Source organism: Helianthus annuus, chromosome 13 (genome assembly GCF_002127325.2).
Source record: "Helianthus annuus cultivar XRQ/B chromosome 13, HanXRQr2.0-SUNRISE, whole genome shotgun sequence".
Lineage (NCBI taxonomy): Eukaryota > Viridiplantae > Streptophyta > Magnoliopsida > Asterales > Asteraceae > Helianthus > Helianthus annuus.
In genome coordinates this window covers 83,283,853-83,306,049 of record NC_035445.2, presented here as the reverse complement: position 1 = coordinate 83,306,049, position 22,197 = coordinate 83,283,853, and the positions used below count along the sequence as shown (strand labels likewise).

General features: G+C 38.0%; 2 protein-coding genes across 2 annotated transcripts; both read left to right on the top strand.

The window, feature by feature from the left end:
• Positions 1–1,942: 1,942 nt before the first annotated feature.
• LOC110901151 lies at positions 1,943–8,290 on the top strand. Its single transcript, XM_022147996.1, has 4 exons — positions 1,943–2,038; positions 2,136–2,142; positions 7,291–7,589; positions 7,667–8,290. The coding sequence occupies exons 1-4, from the start codon at positions 1,943–1,945 to the stop codon at positions 8,288–8,290; spliced, it is 1,026 nt and encodes a 341-aa protein (XP_022003688.1).
• A 449-nt stretch (positions 8,291–8,739) lies between these two features.
• LOC110898389 (indole-3-acetaldehyde oxidase) lies at positions 8,740–21,198 on the top strand. Its single transcript, XM_022145172.2, has 9 exons — positions 8,740–8,964; positions 10,226–11,821; positions 12,320–12,570; positions 12,660–12,869; positions 12,950–13,168; positions 13,252–14,313; positions 14,387–14,485; positions 20,524–20,713; positions 20,805–21,198. Exons 1-9 carry the CDS (start codon positions 8,811–8,813, stop codon positions 21,020–21,022), a joined length of 3,999 nt encoding a protein of 1,332 aa, XP_022000864.1. The 5' UTR covers positions 8,740–8,810; the 3' UTR covers positions 21,023–21,198.
• The last annotated feature ends 999 nt before the right edge of the window (positions 21,199–22,197 follow it).

Here is a 22,197-nt window from a genome sequence, read left to right as displayed (position 1 = left end):
TTTTGATACCACTAAACAAACCGAGGGTTCAATGAATCATTTTTAAATAGTGCTACAAAAAGTTTCTTTATTTATTATAACTAGGATGAAGACACGTGCACGTTGCGTTGCGGGGCTTTTTAACTTCAACACACAAAGTTACGACTATCACAATTGAATCTGTTTTTTCTTTGACTACAGTATCCTCAAGAGTCTGTATCTTTCGATCATCTTTCTTACTTTTGGTAGTCTAACGGTTCTATTGCCATTTGCATCCACTTCATTGATCATGGCTTGAAATTCAGCTAAAAATATTAGATTATAAATAACATTACTCATTTCTTTATTTATGTTTTACAAAAAAGTTATAGTGAACTGAAGTTTAAGAATTGGACTTGAAGTGCAATTAATCAAGTTAACTTTTGTACACTATTCTTTATACGTCTACTATAATAGAATACGAATGTTGAAATACATTACTTCATACAAATTGTGTATATTTATAAACAATGGCCAAATTAAAACAATATAATATCATATTTTGCAGCCCTTCAATTATCAAACAGACGTCACACAATATAAACAGAAAGCTTTGAAGTTATGCTTAAAAAGAATCCCAAACACTATCTTGAGAAGGACTTTTATGCTTAAAAGGAATCCCAAACACCCTTTGAAAAGGACTTTTATGTCTTTCTATGCCTTCAAAAAAAGGAGAAATCAATAAGTAAGAATTTCTTATTTATTCCTTTTGAGAAGTCATAAGTTAAAAGGAATCCCAAACACCCCCGCTATTAGAGCTTTTTTATTCAAATTGAGCAGAAAGATAAGCGGTGGTTTTCTTTTGGTCTAAAAGTGAAGGGGTAAAAAAAAGGCTTGTTTTGGAAGAAGTAGGTAGACATGTGGTTGGAAGATGGATATATACAACAACCCAAGAAAAAAATACAACATTGTAATGCACAATAAAACACTAATGCATCATGTACAACTACTATTGCCTAAGAATGTTACAAAATTATAGTATATAATATATAAACTTAGCAGAGATGTTATGTTCATGAAAATGTTTAGTAGATTATTATTCATTCATGTACAAAATGTTTATATATTTATTTTTTACAAGATACCAAGTACAAATTCTTAAAAAAAGTAAAGTGTAACTTATAGTGTGAACAAGTGTGAACACAAGTATTTAATTAGTTCAGAAGAAAAACGCCATGAAAATATCTAGTCTAAAACGCCATAAAACACCCAGTTCAGAAAAACGCCATAAAACTCAGTTAATTTTTTTCGAAAAGTATATCAATAGTATACTCATTGGAAAGATAAAAAAACTCTGAGTTTTATGGTGTAATTTTTTTCAAAAAATAATCACGTATAAAAAAGTTATTGTCGTTTAAATATCATGGGGGAAAATGACATGTGATTAGCATGTGCACCTTTGATTGGATCTTTCTATTTTACCCTTCCAGGTAGTTCCAAAACCCCTATTATTTACAAAAATGCCACCGCATCAATCTCAGCCATAAACCACTAAGATCTTGTGGCTGAGAATCATTCTCACCGTTCTCACACTTTGAGGCGTTCTCTCATGATCTTGTTCCTATATATATATATATATATATATATATATATATATATATATATATATATATATATATAGAGAGAGTAAGAGTTCTGCGGAAAGTGTGTTTTTCCTAGAAAGTCTAGGAAGCGATCTGGGCCCTCCGATTGGTGTTTTTAATGGCTTAGATCAAATGGATGGCATTTTCGTAATATCTGAGTTATATAATTAGAGACTTTTAATATAGTGAGGGTATTTTGGTAATTGGAAGTGTTTTAAATCAATCAAGAAACTGCCATATGAATAATCAATCCCTAAAATCATGGGATTTCCCCTCTTTCTCTCTCTCTCTCTCTCTCTCTCTCTCTCTCCCCCTAACCGAACCAAAGAAGAACACTATCTATGCAACATATTCAAACTGGCTGTCCTAATATTAACCGAAAGACTGTTAATTCAGGGAAACATTTGAGAGCACATTTACAGCTAGATGAAGGAGACGTAAGTTATTTTCAGACACCACTTTTTCGTATTAAATTAGTTTACACATTAAAAAAACATCTATTTGATTTTGGTTTATCTACATTTTTGAGTGTAGGTATATGGTACATGTGTTTTCCAAGGATCATGTGACAGGGCCTTGCTGTTAAAACACAGCGTCAAGAAATCTGCTTGCTGTTAAAACACAGTGTCAAGGAAATCTGCTTACTGTTAAAACACAATGTCAAGAAATCTGCTTGCTGTTAAAACACAGTGTCAAGAATCCTCCAGCAATCTGCTTGCTGTTAAAACACAGTGTCAAGAATCCTCCAGCAATCTGCTTGCTGTTAACACACAGCGTCAAGAAATCTGCTTGCTGTTAAAACACATTGTCAAGAAATTTGCTTGCTGTTAAAACACAGTGTCAAGAATCCTCCAGCAATCTGCTTGCTGTTAAAACACAGTGTCAAGAATCCTCCAGCAATCTGTTTGCTGTTAAAACACAGCTTCAAAAAATATGCTTGCTGTTAAAACACAGCGTCAAGAAATCTGCTTGCTGTTAAAACACATTGTCAAGAAACACAGCGTCTTGTACGATTTAAATTGAAACTGTCAATTTGATTTAAATGGAATATTTAGTTTCCATAATTTTCTGGTTAGTTAGTTATCCTAATAAAATAATCCATAATTAAAATAATATTCAAATTACACAATTGCCCTTTTAGTTAAAATCCTTCAATGCCACATGTCGCGTTCTTATTGCTTCATAGACTTTCTAGGAAAAACACACTTTCCGCAGGAACCCTACTATATATATATATATATATATATATATATATATATATATATATATATATATATATATATATATATATATATATATATTTGATAATGTTATATGAAAAACCCTTGAATTTTAGAAAACCTTGCAAACCCAATGCATGGTCCACATTTATCCACGTGTCCCAGCCATCTTCATTTCTTTTTTTGCTTTTGAGGGCACATTGGTCTTTTTATATTTTCACTTGTCTCCTCTTGTCAGATCACCAACTCTCTATTTGTTATTTGTAGAGCATCAAAAAGATCAAACTCTCTCTTTCTTATTTCACTTTCTTATCCATGTTTTTTGTATAATTTTTCCTGATGAAGAAATCCAACATTTTACCAATCAAATTTAGACCGAAATGAAGAACAAAAATCAGATCGATCAATCCTTGATGAAGAACGTGGTTTTGTGATGAAGATGTTAATATATGAAGTCAGATCCACGTGAAAACCCCTTCCAGATCTTGTTCCATTCCCATTTAGATCTCGTTTGTCCACGTGTTTCATTATGTTGTTACAGATCTGGATATTTGTGAGTTTTTTACACTTTTTTAGTTTATATAAAATATGATTTGTATATGTTGTTTTAGATCTTGATATTTGTGAGTTTTTACACTCTTTTATTTTTATGCAACATATGTTTTCATATATGTTTAATTCTGGGTATTTCGTATGGATTTTTCTGATTTTGTGGAGTTTATGTTAGTTGATAACTTGAGCATGTAGGTATGAACTTTTGAAAGATAATTATAATTTACGGTTCTATTATTTTACACTTAAATATTTGAACCAATAAAATATTGAATTTAAAAATGATATAGGTATGGACTTTATAAGATGATATTCAACGTCTAGCTCCATTTTTTACACTTAAAATATTAAAAAATATTCATAAAACCTGGTTGTTAATAGGTTTTTGTGTAATGGTTGTTTTAGAGATGAAACATGATTTTTTTTGTTAAAATGGTTCTTAAAAGGGGTAAATGTTTATGTAATTTGCAGGTTTTTATTTTTGTGTTAAAAAGTTATGCTTGGTTTGGTTGCTTGTTTGGGCTTTTGATCTGAATAGTAACTGTTTTTTGTTGGTTTGGTTGCTTTGTTTGGGGCTTTTGATCCGAATAGTAACTGTTTTTGTGATGTTGTTTGGGGCTATGAATGTGTTAATATTTATGTCCGGTTAACGACTTAACGGTTATCTTATCTTTTTGTTATTAGACGGTGATGGATACAAGGGAAATAAGATCCAATTCTCGGGACCGTTGGTTTCGTTAAACGTGGATCAGATGCTCAAGGATCATGACCATGTTTATGTTACAGCACAACATAACTAACACGTGTTATAGTTTGAACTTCTCGGACATGCATGTGTTACATGTGACATAAAACCCATGTACAACGTAACACCTGTTACGTGAGACATGAAAACACATTTTTTTAACTTCTCGGACATGCATGTGCTTCATGTGACATAAAGCAAGGGTAGGCGCTGAAAAGCTAAGGCAGCAAAGGTAGCCGCTGAAAAGCTAAGGCAGACTGTCAAAGGAAGCTCCACCATTTTTCTTAGTGCTATGTATTTTCGTTTACTAGTAATATGTAATTTGAGACTCTTATTGTTTTGTCTAGTACATAATGTTAAAATGGTATGGACTTAACACATTCTGGAAGTCTTAACACACGTTATAAAAGAGGCTTAACACAAGTTCTATCAGGTATACTATGTTGTTATTAAGTTACTATTGGAGTTTATGCATCAATTCTAGAAGTCTTAACACACGTTATAATAGACGCTTAACACACGTTATACATGTCAGGCTCATAACAGATGTTACAGTATGTATATACAAATCATGGTGTTTTGGAAACCACTAGCTTATACATGACATCATGTTGGGTTAAACCAAGATTATAACAGAGGCTTAACACATGTTATCCCAAGTATACGGTGTTACAATATTAACTTGTATGTTCCATATTAACTTGTATGTTCCATATACGGTGTTACAATATTAACTTGTTTGTTCCATATTAACTTGTACACATATTAACTTGCAAACCACTTTCATATACATGAATACAAGTCGGGTTATAATGGATGCTTACATGTTATCATATGTATACATGTGGGGTTACAACAAGATTACGATATTAACTAAAGATTATAACAGAAGCTTAACACATGTTATACATTCCAAAATGTGCAAAACAAATGACCCGTTTCATATTATATATTCCAAAATTACCGGTACATGTGTTACCATAAATGGCTCGTTTCATATTACACGTTACATACTAACTTGTACATTTATTACTTGTACAAGTTTTACACTCAGTATCCACATTATCGGAATAGATATTACTTGTTTTTTTAATTAACAAAAGGTTAACACACGTTATATATCATTCTAACATGGGGCTTAACACATGTTATACATGAACACATGTCAGGTTACATCATGGTGTTCTGTTACAGCATGAACCACTAACACATGTTATAAATGAACGAACAGTTCTTTCCCAAAGGACGTGACTTATTCAATGTCCCCGCATTAACGTCGCCTACATCCATCCAGCTTGTCAATTGAATATCTTTTATGGATCTGTTTCTGTAAACCAACACACGTTATATAACAGTCTACCAGGGGGCTTAACACATGTTATGGGTCTGAGTCTGTGAATCAAGCAACCCAACAAAAAAACGCTTATTGTTCAGATTAAAAACCCAAACAAGCAACCCAAACCAACAAAAAATCAGCTACTGTTAAGATCAAAAGCCCCTAACAAGCAACCAAACCAACAAAAAATCCCATTCAAAATCTCATCCTAAAGTTTTTTGATTTATTCAAGAACACTTACCGGATCTAAAACCGTCCGATGAACACGAAGAAGATCTTCAAACCTTCTTCTCACACACACACTCGTGCGTGTGCCTTTGTGATAAAGATTGTTGTTTCTCTATCTAAAACATCAACTTTCTCTCTCTAAAAACATTCATCTTGTCATCATTCTCTCTCTAAAACAACATACTTCAAACTTCTTCTCTCTCACACACTTGTATGTGTGTTCTTGGTGTTATAGATGAACATGATGAAGATTGTTGTTTCTCTCTCTAAAACAAAAAATTCATCTCTCTAAAAACTTTTCTCCTACCATCATTCTCTCTCTAAAAGATCTGGGATTAGTGTTTGTTGAAATCACTTTTAGATCTTGGATATTTAAATTCTGAAATTAGATCATCTTCTTCTTGTTCTTCTTCACGTTTTTGGGGTGGGGGAGGAAAGGGAAGGAGGTAAGAGAAAGAGAAAGAGTTGGTGATTTGATGGTTCTGGAAAGTCACTTTCAATTTTCAATAAAGCACAAAAAGTACATTTTTTTCACTACCCAAATTGCCCTTTAGTTGTACTAGAAAGTAATATAAGAATTATTTAAAAACTAATATTTACCTAAAAATAGGAGAACCATTGATCTACTTAGATGAAACATAATCAACGGTTCATATTGGGTTTTCATAGTTTTTTAAAAAAGATGGTGTTTTTCATATAGCCCTTCCCTATATATATATATATACAACACTTCAAATTATATAATTTACACCAAAATTACTAACAACACAAAAAAATATAATGTACACAAAAAATTAGATTACCTTCACGGTCCCCATTTAAACATTGTTGCCATGTTCTCCATTCGGACACGGTTTCTTCTTCCTTTATAATTACTTGTGTCGTTTCCATTACCGCGTTCAAAAATAGCTCATTGATTTCGTCGGAAGAAGCTAGTGATGCAATGGGGTAGGATATATAATTTAGAAGGAGAAGAGTATATAGAGTTGAGAGATGTATAGAGTATGAGAGATGTAGATAGTAGAGAGAATAAGAGAGATTTTGTAAAAAAAATGGTTTGATTTGGTGGTTTAAATAGATTTAAAAAAGGAATTTATTTATTTATATTTTTTAAAAATCAGACTGTTTTCAAATGGTCAAAATCTTAGATAATGGATAAGGTGGAGCGTGGTTGTCGTGGTTTAATCCACGTGAACCACGGGGGATGAAACCAAAGGTGTTCGTTGAATCGAATATCGAATTTTCGAATTGCTCGAAAATCATATATTATTGGAATTCAAAAATATCTTGTCAGTTTACTTCGAAAATCATCTATTCGAATAACCGAAATTTGACTTGGATAAAGGCTCAACTTGAGTATTCGAAACCCGAATTTAAGTATGTTCTCCTTATTCGATTTGAATCATTTTATGTGTTATTCGAGTTTGGTTTGTATTATAAACACCCCTTTACTAAACTAATTAATATTTTATAAAAAGATTAATTGAATGTATATTAAATAAAAAGGGGTTGGTGAGAGTGGGATGACGTGCTTAAGTTTATTATATTAAATAAAAAAGTGAAGCCACCTTATCTATCTATCTACTATAATTAAAAAAAGCGCTTAAGTTGTTGCCGTACAAGAAAATCCCGTGAACCAAAATGCAGCCGCAAAGGAAAGAAGAGGAAAAGCGAAACGGGAAAATTGGACATCTAATCAAGAAAAGTTGTTGGCAAAGGCTTATGTTCATTGCACTTTGAACAAAAGAAAAGGCAATCAACAAAAGTCGGATGGTTTTTGGAACCAAGTTCTTAAGCACTTCAATCAAACGGTTGGAGGAAGTAACCGAAACCACCATCAAGTTCAATCGAAATGGATGGCGATGCAAACAAAATTGAACACATTCAACGGTTTATATCATCAAGCGGTAAACTTTATTATTTATATACGGTTTATTTTTTAATGAAGTATGTGGATTAATTTGTTGTTAATTTATTATTTTAGGATCGTTTACGTCCTAGCGGGTGCGACGATGCTTTTGTAATGAAGCAAACGCTTAAAGATTACAAAAACAAAGAAAAACATGACTTTCCTCATGTTGCGGCATGGGAGGTCGTTAGAACAAATCAAAAGTGGTCGTCGGTACCGTTGTTGGGTGAAGAAAGCTCCGGCTCGAGTCAAAAAAGAAAGTCGTCGGATTCGGGAAATTATAAAGCGGATACACCTAATGCCGAAGTCTCGAGCGGTCTTCCCGACATGAACGAGGATCCCTCGCCAAGACGACAAAAGAGAAAGGAGAAAAAGGACAAAGGATCGTCTTCAACAAACGAAGATCCAAGAGATATAACCGGTAGATTCAAAGAATACAAGGCCATAAAGAAAGAGTTGATGGATATTAAATGGTTACGAGAAGAAAAATACATGACGTTGGCGGATGAGCAACGAGAGGCGTTGCGACAAAGTATGTTCGACAAGGACTTGGAGACGTTTAACCGGCCTCACGACAATGTTCACCCTTCGATGTTGGAAATCACACTCGCTAGAAAACGCGAGATCGCAAAAAATATGGTTGGCCTTGTAATTTTTAGTTTTTTTGTTGTTGCGTTGTTTTATTATCAATTTTTTTAACTTAGATTTTAATGTAATGCTTTTTTTTATTTATAAAAGTTTGATGTTTTATTTGTTTTATCTTTAGTTAAAAAAAAATAGTTTACCTATTCCAAAGTGTTTAACCACCGCCAACGTTTTTGAGGAATAGGTAAACTGACGTGGCATAGGTAAACTGACGTGGCACTGTTTGATTGGTTGATTTGAAAGTTTACCTAATGAAAGTGTTTAACCACTCCTTCTATCCTAAGCTTTTTGAAACAACTTATTGACTTATTGGCTTTTTGGAAAAGTCGGTATATAGTCACTTATTAACCTATTGGCTTTTTCCTTCACACACACCATCATTGCCAAACATCATTTTGATGAAGCTTATAACTTTTAAAAAATCGAACAAATCAATAAATTATTTTAAAAAGCTTAACCAAACATGCCCAAACTCATTTATAAATTTACAAAATTCGCAAAAGTGAACGAAATTTAGGCGGTAAGAGATAAGCTGTGTTTCATCTGCACCAACCAACCCATCTTCCCAACAACAATGGAAGATATCCAACTAACTTCTACACAACCACTGGTCTTTGCTGTCAATGGAGAGCGTGTTGAGCTCACTAGCGTTGACCCTTCAACTACCCTGCTTCAGTTCTTGCGTTCCCATACTCGTTTTAAGAGCGTTAAGCTCGGTTGCGGTGAAGGTCCGGTTTGGTTTTCACAATTTTATTGTTTCTGTTTGTGTTTGTGTGTTAAGGTGTTGCTTACTTGCCTCTTTGGTTCACATTATCCTTTAATTTGATAGATTCAATAGGTTCAATTGTTGATATGTTCACAAACCGTTTGATAAAAATGACCAAGTTAAACCATAAGCCCCACATCGGTTGAGGGAGAACGAAGCCTTCCTTATAAAGGGTGAAAACTTTCTCTACTAGGATGTGTTTTGTCTGAGTCAGCAATTCATCGGGTGAAAAACAAAACAGTGAGTACCTGGATGGTAACTTATCAAGAGCAAAACTGACAATATCGTGACACGGTTTGCTTAGGTTGTTACATAACCACCACTTATTATGGTTTCACTCTCTTGTCTGGCTGTTCATTTTTATCCGAAAAACCGAAACCCGACCCGAAGTAACCTGAATTAGAGAATACCCAAAAAACCTGAACCCGATTAACCTGAATCTTAAATGGGTTGGTTATCGGGTCACTTTTTCCCGGCCAAAAACCCGAAAAACCCAAAATCTGAAACCCGAAAAAAACCCGAACATTTAGTGTTTTTTTGGTAGATGTGTTTTGATTTAGAGTTTTTGGTATTTGAAACATTATGTTTTAGGACTTTTGAACATAATCATATCATATTGTCAAATATTGTTTTAATTTTGATGGTATTTTTTAAGCAGCATGATGAATTTTAGTTATATTTTGCGAAAAAAAAAAAAAAAAAACATTTTTTAATATTACATCTAAACCCGAAAACCGAACAACCCGACCTGAAAAACCCGAAATCTGAAACCCAAACATTTAGTGTCTTTTTTTGGTAGATGTGTTTTGATTTAGAGTTTTTGGTACTTGAAACATTATGTTTTAGGACTTTTGAACATAATCATATCATATTATCAAATATTGTTTTAATTTTGATGATATTTTTTAAGCAACATGATGAATTTTAGTTGTATTTTGCGAAAAAAAAACATTTTTTAATATTACATCTAAACCCGAAAAACTAACAACCCGACCCAAACTAACCCAAACCCGAATAACCTGAACTTTAAATGGTTTGGTTATCGGGTCACTTTTTCCCAGCCAAAAACCCGAACAACCCGACCTGAAAAACCGAAACCCGAAAATAAAAACCCGAAGAACACCCCTACTCTCTTGTGACTGAATCTGGTGGTTCACTTTGATTTTTTTTTTACACATGTGACAATTTGAACCTGTTGCATATTTTGAGTTTCACAATTGTAGGTGGTTGTGGTGCTTGTAATGTTCTACTGTCCAAGTTCGACACCAAGCTTAAAAAAGTTGAAGATTACACAGTGAGTTCGTGTCTTACGCTTCTTTGCAGTGTAAACGGGTGTTCAATCACTACGACCGAAGGCCTTGGAAACATCAAAGATGGATTTCATTCCATTCACCAACGTTTTGCCGGTTTTCATGCGTCTCAATGTGGTTTTTGCACTCCAGGAATGTGTGTTTCACTCTTTTCAGCACTTGTTAATTCAGAGAAAACCTGTCGACCCGAACCCGCTTTTGGTTCATCCAAACTCACTGCCTCAGAAGCAGAAAAGTCCATTTCTGGTAATCTATGTCGATGCACTGGTTATCGTCCTATTGCCGATGTATGCAAAAGTTTTGCAGCTGATGTTGATATGGAAGATTTGGGGCTTAATTCATTCTGGAAAAAGGATGCTAAACTGAATAAACTACCTTTATACGATTCAAAACAAATAACCACTTATCCTGAGTTTCTGAAAAACGATTACAACTCCACAACGGTTTTGAATTATCAGAATAAGTCTTGGTATAGTCCAGTTTCTGTAGAGGAACTTGGGAGCTTGTTGGAATCCATCTCAGCTGAAAATGGTATGACGGTAAAGTTGGTTGCTGGGAACACCGGAACCGGTTATTATCAGGAAACCGAGTACTATAACAAGTACATCGATCTTAGGTGTATCCCCGAGCTTTCTGAAATTAAAAAAGCTGGCCCACATATTGAAATTGGAGCGGCGGTTTCAATCTCTAAGTTAATCATGGCGTTAAAAGACGAAAGAAGCGATATTGTGTTCAAAAAAATTGCTTCCCATTTAGAGAAAATTGCTTCTGAATCCATCAGAAATGTAGCAAGTGTAGGTGGCAATTTGGTAATGGCACAAAGAAAGAACTTTCCTTCCGATATAGCCACTGTACTTCTTGCGGTGAATTCAAAAGTTACGATTTTGACAGGGGTAAAAAAGGAAACTCTTACACTGGAGGAGTTTCTTGAAAAACCTGCTTTGGATTCAAGAAATGTGCTTTTGAGTGTTTTCATTCCATGCTTGAGACCAACCGAAAATGGCTACTCGAAAAATACTAAAACTAAGCTTTTATTTGAAACGTATCGTGCTTCTCCACGTCCTCTTGGGAATGCATTAGCTTATTTAAACGCTGCTTTTTCGGCTGAAGTTTGTAACGTTAATGATGGTGTTGTAATTAACCGCATTCAGCTAGCTTTTGGTTCTTTTGGTGTTAAACATGCAATAAGGGCAAGCATGGTTGAAACTTATCTTGTCGAGAAAAAGTTAAGTGTTGAGTTGATTTCTGAAGCGGTTAAATTAATAAAGGTTGCTATCTCTCCGGAAAATGGTACATCAGATCCTGCTTACCGGTCAAGCTTGGCTGCTAGTTTTCTGTTTGACTTTCTCATGCCAATAGATGATCCTGAAATTAGTTCAAGATTGACGATCGATGATTGTGAAAGAACAACATTGTTGTCACCTGCAAAGCAAGTTATAGAATCGAGCCATGAACATTATCCTGTTGGTGAACCGGTCATAAAATCCGGTGCTGCAATCCAAGCTTCGGGTTTGTATCACTTATCCGTAGTTTATGTTTACTTTAAGACAAGGTCGACAAGTGAAAAACCGGGCGGTCAGGGAGGTCGATAATGGGTTTGGGTTATTTTTACTATGACCGGGTCGGGTCAACATCAAAACGTTTCTTAGTAAAGTACATGGATGGTCCCTGTGGTTAACCAAAATTTTGGATTTGGTCCCTAACTTTTCAAAAGTACACGGATGGTCCCTATGGTTTGCACTTTGTAACGTATTTAGTCCCTAGCTAACAAATATAAAGGTTTCAACATGTCTAAGTTAGGAACCAAATGCATTACAAAGAGCAAATCACAGGACCATCCGTGTATTCTACTCTTTCTTTTTTACTTTAAGACAAGGTCCAATGGTCCAGAAGTGAAAATGGAGCGGGTTGGGCAGGTTGGTAATGGGTTAAAATGGGTATGGGTTGTTTTTAGTATGGACGGGTCGGTTCAAACTCAGACATGTATTTGTGACTTTAATCATACAGGTGAAGCGGTATTTTTAGATGACATTCCTTCACCGTTGAACTGCCTTCACGGAGCATTCATTTACAGCACCAAACCTTTGGCACGGGTTAAAAGCATTAAACTGAAGTGCGAAAAAGATGTCAACTCTGTTGTTACATTTCAAGATATTCCAAAGGGTGGTGATAATATAGGGGCTATAAATAGTTTCGGTACAGACCCATTATTCTCTAATGAAGTTACTCAGTGTGCTGGCCAGCGTATAGCATTTGCGGTATTTTAATTCTCTTAAATATTATATCTTTTTTTTTTTATGAAAGTCATGTTGAATGCACATAAATTTAAAGAAACAAAGCTTTTAAGGTTGCGGAGACACAGAAGAATGCTGACATGGCAGCGGGTACAGCAACGGTTGATTATGATATTGAAGACGTAGAACCACCTATATTAACCGTTGAACAAGCAGTCGAGAAGTCGAGCTTTTTTGAAGTCCCGCCGTTCTTAACCCCATCACAAGTTGGTGACTTCTCAAAGGGAATGGCTGAATCTGATCACCAAATTCACTCTGCTGAGGTATTTTAACTAAAAGTATATTTTTTTCGGGGCATTATTTTTTTTAATTATTCATTTCTTGATTTGTAATTTCTATCCAGATCAAACTTCCATCACAATACTATTTCTATATGGAATCACAAACAGCATTAGCTGTCCCAGATGAAGACAACTGCATGGTGGTTTATAGTTCCAGTCAGGTCCCTGAATTGGTACAAAGTGTCATTTCCCGGTGTCTTAATATTCCCGAACACAATGTTCGTGTGATTACACGATGGGTTGGTGGCGGTTTTGGTGGAAAGGCTATTAAAGCTATGCCCGTGAGTATCAGTTATTATACATTTGTACTACCAATTTTTCGTTATAATAATTTTGCGTTTTGTTATGAATATTGATAACATAGGTTGCGGCAGCATGCGCACTTGCAGCATACAAACTACGTCGTCCTGTAAGAACATATGTAAATCGAAAAACCGACATGATATTGGCAGGAGGAAGACATCCAATGAAGATAAATTACACGATTGGATTCAAATCTAACGGGAAAATCACAGCCCTACATCTAGATGTTTTAATCAATGCTGGGATGTCAATAGATGTTAGCCCTATAATACCATGGAATTTCGTTGGTTCACTCAAGAAATACAATTTTGGTGCCTTGTCATTTGACATTAAAGTATGTAAAACCAACCATTCTAGTAAATCCGCAATGCGGGCCCCAGGAGAAGTGCAAGGATCGTATATAGCCGAAGCCATTATAGAACACGTAGCGACTCATCTTTCGTTAGATGTAGGGTTGGTTAGGGAGATGAACTTTCATAATTATGATAGCTTGAAGTTATTCTATGGTAATAGTGCGGGTGACCCTTTAGAGTATACTTTACCTACCATATGGGATAAGTTAATGAAATCTTCAAACTTTGACACTAGAGTTGAAATGGTAAACAAGTTTAATAAAAACAATATATGGCGTAAAAAGGGTATTTCACGGATTCCCATTCTGCAGAACGTGTCATTGAGAGCGACACCTGGTAGAGTGAGTATATTACAGGATGGTTCGGTTGTGGTTGAAGTTGGTGGTATTGAGTTGGGTCAGGGTCTATGGACCAAGGTTAAACAAATGACTGCATACTGTCTAAGTGCGGTTCAGTGTGACGGAACCGATGGGCTCTTGGAGAAGGTTCGGGTCATACAAGCGGACACTTTGAGTATGGTTCAAGGCGGGTATACAGCTGGAAGTACAACCTCTGAGGCAAGCTGTGAAGCTGTTAGACTTTGCTGCGATGTGTTGGTTGAAAGACTTGTGTCATTGAAGGAAAAAGTGAAAGAACAAATGGGTTCAGTTAATTGGGAGTTACTTATTATGCAGGCGGGTGTACAATCGGTGAACTTATCAGCAAGTTCATTTTTTGTACCTAAGTTTACATCTATGAGTTACATTAATTACGGTGCTGCAGTTAGTGAGGTAATTAAGTTCCGTGACCAATATAATCGTCGTTTAGCTGTTTATATGTGATGCTATTATGTTGGAAAAACAGGTGGAAGTAAATCTTTTGACTGGAGAAACCAAAATGTTGCAGACAGACATCATATATGATTGTGGACAGAGCTTGAATCCTGCTGTGGATTTGGGACAGGTTTGTGTTGTTAGATTTATTAAACCTTGTTATGTTTATATGTATTTAATCGGATTTATAAGTAGATAAGTTATGTATGATATGCACTCGAATTATAGTATTAGCGGAAATATTATTTATTATGATTGATTGTAATTATCTCCTAATTATAGGTAGTTTGTTTACCATGTATAGAGATAGAATTTACCATGTTTAGTTTGTAATCTTCCCTATTTAAAGGGCACATCAAAATGAATAGAGGACACAGAGAATTCTATCGATTTTGGTAAGCCTTCATGGTATCAGAGCTTGGTCTCTGCATATCCTAATTCTCAGCCGCAAATAATTTTTTTTTTTTCCAATCACTGTTTCTTTTTCCAATCACTGCAGCCCTCTGCCTTGTCTCTGTTTCGATGGGTGACAAAGCTAAAAGTTCCCTCCCAAACCAGGAAAACATGAGCCTTCATCCTGCATATTCGGTCTCCAACATCACCTCCAAAATACGCCAACTTGATGGCGTCAAGGTCACATACTCTGCGTGGACCAAACTGTTCAAGCTCCACGCCGTGGCATACAAAGTCTTGAACCATATCGATGGTACCAAAGGACCCGCTGCTGATTCAGAAGAATATCCGGCCTGGAAGGAGTTGGATTCGCTGGTCCTTCAGTGGATTCTTAACACAATCTCTGACTCGTTGGCGGGTCGTGTCATTCACACGGCAAGCACAGCCTTTGAGGCTTGGGTACAGATCGAAAAAGTCTTGCTCAGCAACAAACAAGCTCGTGCTGCCGCGTTAGAAACTACCTTCGTTAATCTAACCCTTGCTTCTTGTTCATCTTTAGACGATTATTGTACTCGTCTGCAGGATATTGCAAATCAATTGGCTGATGTGGACCAACCGATCAAGGAATCTAGGCTTGTCTTACAACTCGTTCGCGGGTTACCAGCCGAATATGATACAACCGCTGCCTTAATCCATCAAAATAAGGCTGATTGGGACACCGCTCGAACCATGCTCAACGACGAGAAGATCCGGGTTGAAGCTCGTCAACAACACCAATCCTCGGCTCTTGCCGCTTCTGCTGCCCCTCCGGTTTCTTCACAGCAGCCTCCGGCCCCGTCTTACTACCCTAACCGGGGTAGGGGACGTGGTCGCGGCCGCTCTTTCCGGGGTGGTCGTGGCCGCGGCAATGGCTATCGACCCAACTATCAAAACTACCACAACAATAACCCAAACAATAACCAAAACAATGCCTCCTACCCACCCTGGTTCAATCCCTCAGCCACCAACCCGAACACAAACCCAACCACTTACCAAAACTGGGCTTGGTGGATGCCTCCACCTTGTCCCTACCCTACCCAACCAAACTGGCAGCCCACAAACACCCCACAAAACCCACCAACCAACTCCACACCTTCGGCCCACTATGCGGCCCAATACCCCCCACCCGGCTTTGAGCAGTATGTCCCTGGTCCCGATCAGCCTCACGGTGCAGCAGCCCCGCAGCCAGATCAGCAACAGCAGCCCCCGCAACAATCCGGTACAGCCACCTTTGCTCAAGGGCAATATTTCACACCCGGCCAAGAATTTGATACCTTACAGCCATCCAACTTAGGGGCAGCATTCACTACAATGGTCCTCACTGAACCGGATCCGACTTGGACTATGGACACGGGCGCAACTGAGCACCTCACTGCTCACCAAGGTATGATACATGTCCCATCTTCATTACCTGTTCGCACTAAAATTTTGGTTGGTGATGGTAATTGTTTACCCATTCTTGGATCCGGTACTGGCTATCACCCCTTACCAAACCGAAACTACATTTTACCAAACATACACTACAGTCCAGAAGTAATTAAAAACCTTTTGTCGGTCCGTCGTTTTACTCATGATAATAATGTTTCTGTTGAATTTGACCCTTATGGCTTTTCTTTGAAGGACCTCACCACTGGCAAACATCTTTCGCACCATAACAGCACGGGGGATCTCTACCCGTTCACTGCACCTGAACCATCTTCCTGTTTCGTGGCAGCCTCTTCTCTTCCATGGCATGACCGACTTGGACATCCTGGTGCTCAAGTCTTGGACACGCTTATTCGTTATTTTGATTTTCCATGTAATAAAAACAAGGTTTCCGCTTTTTGCGAGTCTTGTCATGTTTCGAACTCTAAACGTTTACCTTTTTATGCATCTACTTCTATAACATTTGCACCTTTTGATATTATCCATTGTGATTTATGGACCTCTCCCATACTTAGCAAACAAGGTTATAAATACTATATGGTACTCGTAGATAATTTTACTCACTTTGTATGGGTCTACCCATTAAAATTTAAATCCGAAACCTTTCCCACATTCACCAAATTTCACCGCCTAATCCACACCCAATTCAATAGAAAAATTAAAACTTTTCAATGTGATCTCGGTGGCGAATTTGACAACAACGCCTTTAAAGACTTCGCCAACCAACAGGGCCTCCTATTTCGATTTGCGTGTCCTCAAACGTCCTCCCAAAATGGACGTGCGGAACGAATGATACGACGCCTAAACGATGTCATTCGATCCCTTCTCATTCATGCCAATCTACCACCCTCATTTTGGGTGGAAGCCCTTCACACCGCCACCTACCTCCACAACATACTACCAACCAAACGACTCAATTTTTTCACACCTACCTTCGCCTTATACCTTCGTCACCCATCTTATGACCACTTACGTGTGTTTGGATGTGCGTGTTACCCAAACACCTCCTCTACACAACCACACAAACTCCACCCAAGAGCTACCCGTTGCGTCTTCCTCGGATATCCTCCGGATTTCCGAGGTTATCGGTGCCTCGATCCCACAACAGGCAAAGTCTCAATCTCTCGTCACGTCACATTCGATGAGCAAACCTTCCCCTTTACCACACCCCAACCACCTACCTCTTTCCAATTTTTAGACGACACTATCCCTCCCGGTTTCACTTTTCACCCGTTCCCAAACCCAGTCCACCTACATACCGGCCCACCTCAACCTTCCCCACCAGGCCCACAAAACCCCACTATACCTGGCCCATCTGACTCCCCCTCGTCCAGCCCGCACGACCCACCTCCACCTCCTCCTCCGCCCATTACTTACACCAGAAGACCACGCCCCAACCCACAACCACACCCAACCCAGCCTGCTGCCACAACATCGGCCCATTCATTCCCTGCCACACATCATCACTCTACCTCACCACACCCATCCGCATCCACATCTTCAACCAATCCCACACCTCAAAACCAACATCCCATGACGACCAGATCAAAATCCGGAACCGCCAAACCTGTCCAAAAACTAAACCTACACACCACCACCATCTCCCCAATACCCACCACCTATACTAAGGCCTTTACGGATCCAAACTGGGTGCAAGCCATGCAGGCCGAATTTAATGCGTTACAGGTTAATGATACATGGGACTTGGTTCCACGCCCGGATAACCATCCGGTCATTCGATGCATGTGGCTTTTCAGGCATAAGTTCAAATCCGATGGGTCCCTCGAGCGTTACAAAGCTCGCCTGGTTGTTAATGGGAAATCTCAAACGGTCGGCATTGACTGTGCCGATACTTTCAGCCCGGTTGTTAAACCGGCCACCATACGGACTGTTCTATCTTTGGCGGTATCTCGTGCATGGCCAATTCATCAACTAGACGTGAAAAACGCATTTTTGCACGGCCATCTAAATGAAACAGTCTACATGCATCAACCGGCAGGTTTCACAGATAAACGTTACCCCAACTTCGTGTGCCGCCTAAAGAAATCGCTTTATGGTCTAAAACAAGCTCCTCGAGCATGGTATACTCGATTTGCTACCTACATTACGAGTCATGGTTTTCAAAGCAGCAAATGTGATAATTCGTTATTTGTATATCGCCACGACTCACATACAGCATATCTGTTGCTATACGTTGATGACATCGTTATTACTGCATCATCTGACTCATTTCTCAAGCAGATTATACAGACACTATCTCGCGAGTTTGCCATGACAGACCTAGGACGCTTACATCATTTCCTCGGCATCACGGTAACCCATACGGCCCACGGCCTCTTCTTGAATCAGGCACAATATGCAAAAGATATCATCAACCGTGCATCTATGACCAACTGCAAGCCGTGTAGCACTCCGGTAGACCTCGCTGCAAAATTAAGTGCCAACACTGGGAATCCTTTCCATGATCCAACTCTATACCGTAGCCTTGCAGGAGCACTTCAATATCTCACGTTCACAAGACCGGATATATCTTACGCAGTACAGCAGATTTGTCTATTCATGCATGACCCTCGGGAGCCTCATTTTGCATTCATGAAGCGTATCATTCGGTATCTCCAAGGGACAACTGACTATGGTATACGGATACTTCGTACAAACACCGAATCTCTGGTTGCTTATTCGGACGCCGACTGGGGGGGTTGTCCAGATTCACGAAGATCCACTAGTGGTTACTGCGTCTTCCTTGGTGATAATTTACTCTCCTGGTCATCCAAACGCCAACCGACGGTATCTCGCTCAAGTGCAGAAGCAGAGTATAGGGGTGTATCAAACGCGGTTGCGGAGGTCACATGGCTACGCAACCTCCTTCTCGAGCTTCATGTTCCATTACGGCATGCATCAGTGGTCTATTGTGACAATGTTTCCGCAGTTTACCTATCCGATAATCCGGTCCAACATCAAAGAACGAAGCATATAGAGATCGAGATCGACATTCATTTCGTTCGCGAAAAAGTCCGTGTTGGAGATATTCGTGTCCTACATGTGCCATCATCGTTACAATATGCCGACATCTTTACCAAAGGGCTATCAAAGGAGCTGTTCACTTCATTTCGTTCCAGTTTGACCGTCTGCTTACCTCCCGATCAAACTGCGGGGGGCTATTAGCGGAAATATTATTTATTATGATTGATTGTAATTATCTCCTAATTATAGGTAGTTTGTTTACCATGTATAGAGATAGAATTTACCATGTTTAGTTTGTAATCTTCCCTATTTAAAGGGCACATCAAAATGAATAGAGGACACAGAGAATTCTATCGATTTTGATAAGCCTTCATATAGATGATAAGTTTATGTATTGGTTGGTTTGATAAGCGGGTGATTAATTCGAATAACTGCCGGAGGCAGTTACCCGCCAATATCAACCGCCAAAACTCAATGTATTTATTCAAGTTTACCGGCAACCTTGTCGGATATCAAGACATTCTCATTCACTGTAAGAATTGTCCATTAACCTTTGCACTTGTTCTTCATCGATACCTTTCATAATGCATATCCAATTCGGGTCACTCAAATATGATAACACAAATCCAACATTCAATCCCACTGCACAAATGCATTCCGCTGCAAATGTGTCTTCTGATCCCCAACATGTGTTCATTATAATTAATTATTTATGTTGCTACAAGACTCTTCTTGTTCAGACTCGTCTCGACGGTGGTACAGTGTCATTCGTCGTCTACATGAGCCGTAATAAAGGTTGTAAAGATCAACAACCTTTATAGGTCCCATGGCCGAAGCCCCTAAGACACTCTGATGGCAAAATCAGTATAGTTGTATAGATGTATCCGGCGTAGACATGTGAACGTAAATTATGAATGTCTCTATATATATATAGGTAATATAACCTACAGATGACTTGCACATGCGTATCTTCAATAGATATATTAAATATAATTTGTGCATCTTTTTTTATATTTCAATTGAGATGAATAAACATTGCATTTCAACTATTTTCTTATATTTTAAAATAAATTAAGATTGAAAAAGTAGAAAGAAGACCTCTTATCTAATGGGGTTAAGTCTCTTTATAATGGGCCCACTGGGGCGGGCGAAAGCCATCGTACCGGGCTCAATACAAGGGTATCCTCTACAAGTTTCCCAGTCTTGTCTCTAATATAGGGATCTTGCGCCAATCCTAATGGGCCGGCCTGGGTGGGCCAGGTCGCATTGGACCCAGCTCAATATGAGGGAATATTTCACAATTTGTGACTTGGTGTTATATGATTAGTTACATGTCAATTATTATAGGTTGAAGGGGCTTTTGTGCAAGGGGTCGGATTTTTCATGCTTGAAGAATATCTTACAAACTCTGATGGTTTGGTGGTTGCGGATAGCACGTGGACATACAAGATACCCACAATTGACACCATTCCCAAACAACTAAATGTGCACATACTTAACAGTGGACATCACAAAGACCGCGTTCTTTCTTCAAAAGGTACGTGATCCTCCTGTTTTGGTTTTCAAAGTTATCATAAACCAATGAATCAAGTTCAATAACTGAATGTTTTTGTTCATCTGACATGCAGCTTCTGGTGAGCCCCCATTGCTTCTTGCAGCTTCAGTTCATTGTGCAACTAGAGCTGCTATTAAAGAAGCAAGAAACCAACTTGATTCTTGGAAGGGGTTAAACGGTTCTGATACGTTTTTCGAGTTAGATGTTCCTGCTACAATGCCAGTGGTGAAAACACTATGTGGACTTGATAATGTTGAGGTCTACCTCCAGAGCTTGTCATCTAGATCGTAAATACAATATGTTTTGTCGATACAAGGCTCTTTGTTCATGTCGTTAAACATGTATCGTGTATTATTATCACTAGTAAACATTGTAATTACTTGTAAGTAATTGAATAAAACCACCATCTCCATCATGTTTCTTAATGTGAAAATTGAACCGAGATCTTCTATCTCATTTTATGTGTTCCATCTTTGTCATTATAAACTTATGTTATACAACATAACAGTTCAAACTGTATCATACATATAAGCAATTATGATACGAACCAATCGGTTTCGAATAGATAGATAATCCGTTGAGTGGATTAAGCTCAAAAGAAAATAGTGAGAAACAATACTTGAGATAACTCTCTATAATATTCATTCATATCCCTTACTCCTAAAACTCCAGCCATTTATAAAGGCTTACAAAGAGAAAATAAAGATAACATAAAGATCGTGGTCATGATGTAAACAACCACCCACTAACCTAAGATAAACAAACTTAGTAAACAACTAAAAGAAAACTACAATAATATCAAATAACATGCATGGTTGAATTGCAAACGTGGGTGCATTGAGAAGTGGGGTTGGACCAAGGTAAGACACGTAACAAATTATTGGTTGTTTCAAAGATTGTCCATTCTTTTAAGGGTATACAGGGCACCATGCGGGGAGTGGGGCGGTGACCCAAGTCCCCGAGCGGGAACACCGCCGCCATCCCCGCGGTGAGGCAAATCGGGGAGGGGGATCGGGGAGGGTTCACCGATGAAGAATGAAGAGAGAGAGAGGGAGTTTGCATGTGGGGTCCATTCATCCCCACTAATCAAATTATTTTCTTTTTTTTTTCTTTTTGAATAAAAAAACAAGTCCCATAAGAGAGGAGTGCCGCCATCAAATTGAGGGTGTGAGGGGAGTTTAAGAGGGGGGTTGACGTGGCATAACCTGATTAGGTGTGTGTAAAAGATGGGACTCCCCTAAGAGGGGAGTGCCCTCTCACCCTAAGAATTTGTACTTGGTATCTTGTAAAAAAAATACATATAAGCATTTTGTACATGAATGAATAATAATCTACTAAACATTTCCATCAACATAACATCTCTGTTAAGTTTATATATTATTATAATAAATAAACAAACTTTTTGTAGCACTATTTAGAAATGATTCATTGAACCCTCGGTTTGTTTAGTGGTATCAAAATATCTT

Coding starts and splice junctions, on each gene's coding strand:
- LOC110901151 (XM_022147996.1), top strand. CDS start 1,943: ATGCAACATATTCAAACTGGCTGTCCTAATATTAACCGAAAGACTGTT. Junction 7,590..7,666: donor ACGGTTTATATCATCAAGCG/GTAAACTTTATT, acceptor TTATTATTTTAG/GATCGTTTACGTCCTAGCGG.
- LOC110898389 (XM_022145172.2), top strand. CDS start 8,811: ATGGAAGATATCCAACTAACTTCTACACAACCACTGGTCTTTGCTGTC. Junction 12,870..12,949: donor ACCAAATTCACTCTGCTGAG/GTATTTTAACTA, acceptor ATTTCTATCCAG/ATCAAACTTCCATCACAATA. Junction 13,169..13,251: donor AGGCTATTAAAGCTATGCCC/GTGAGTATCAGT, acceptor TTGATAACATAG/GTTGCGGCAGCATGCGCACT.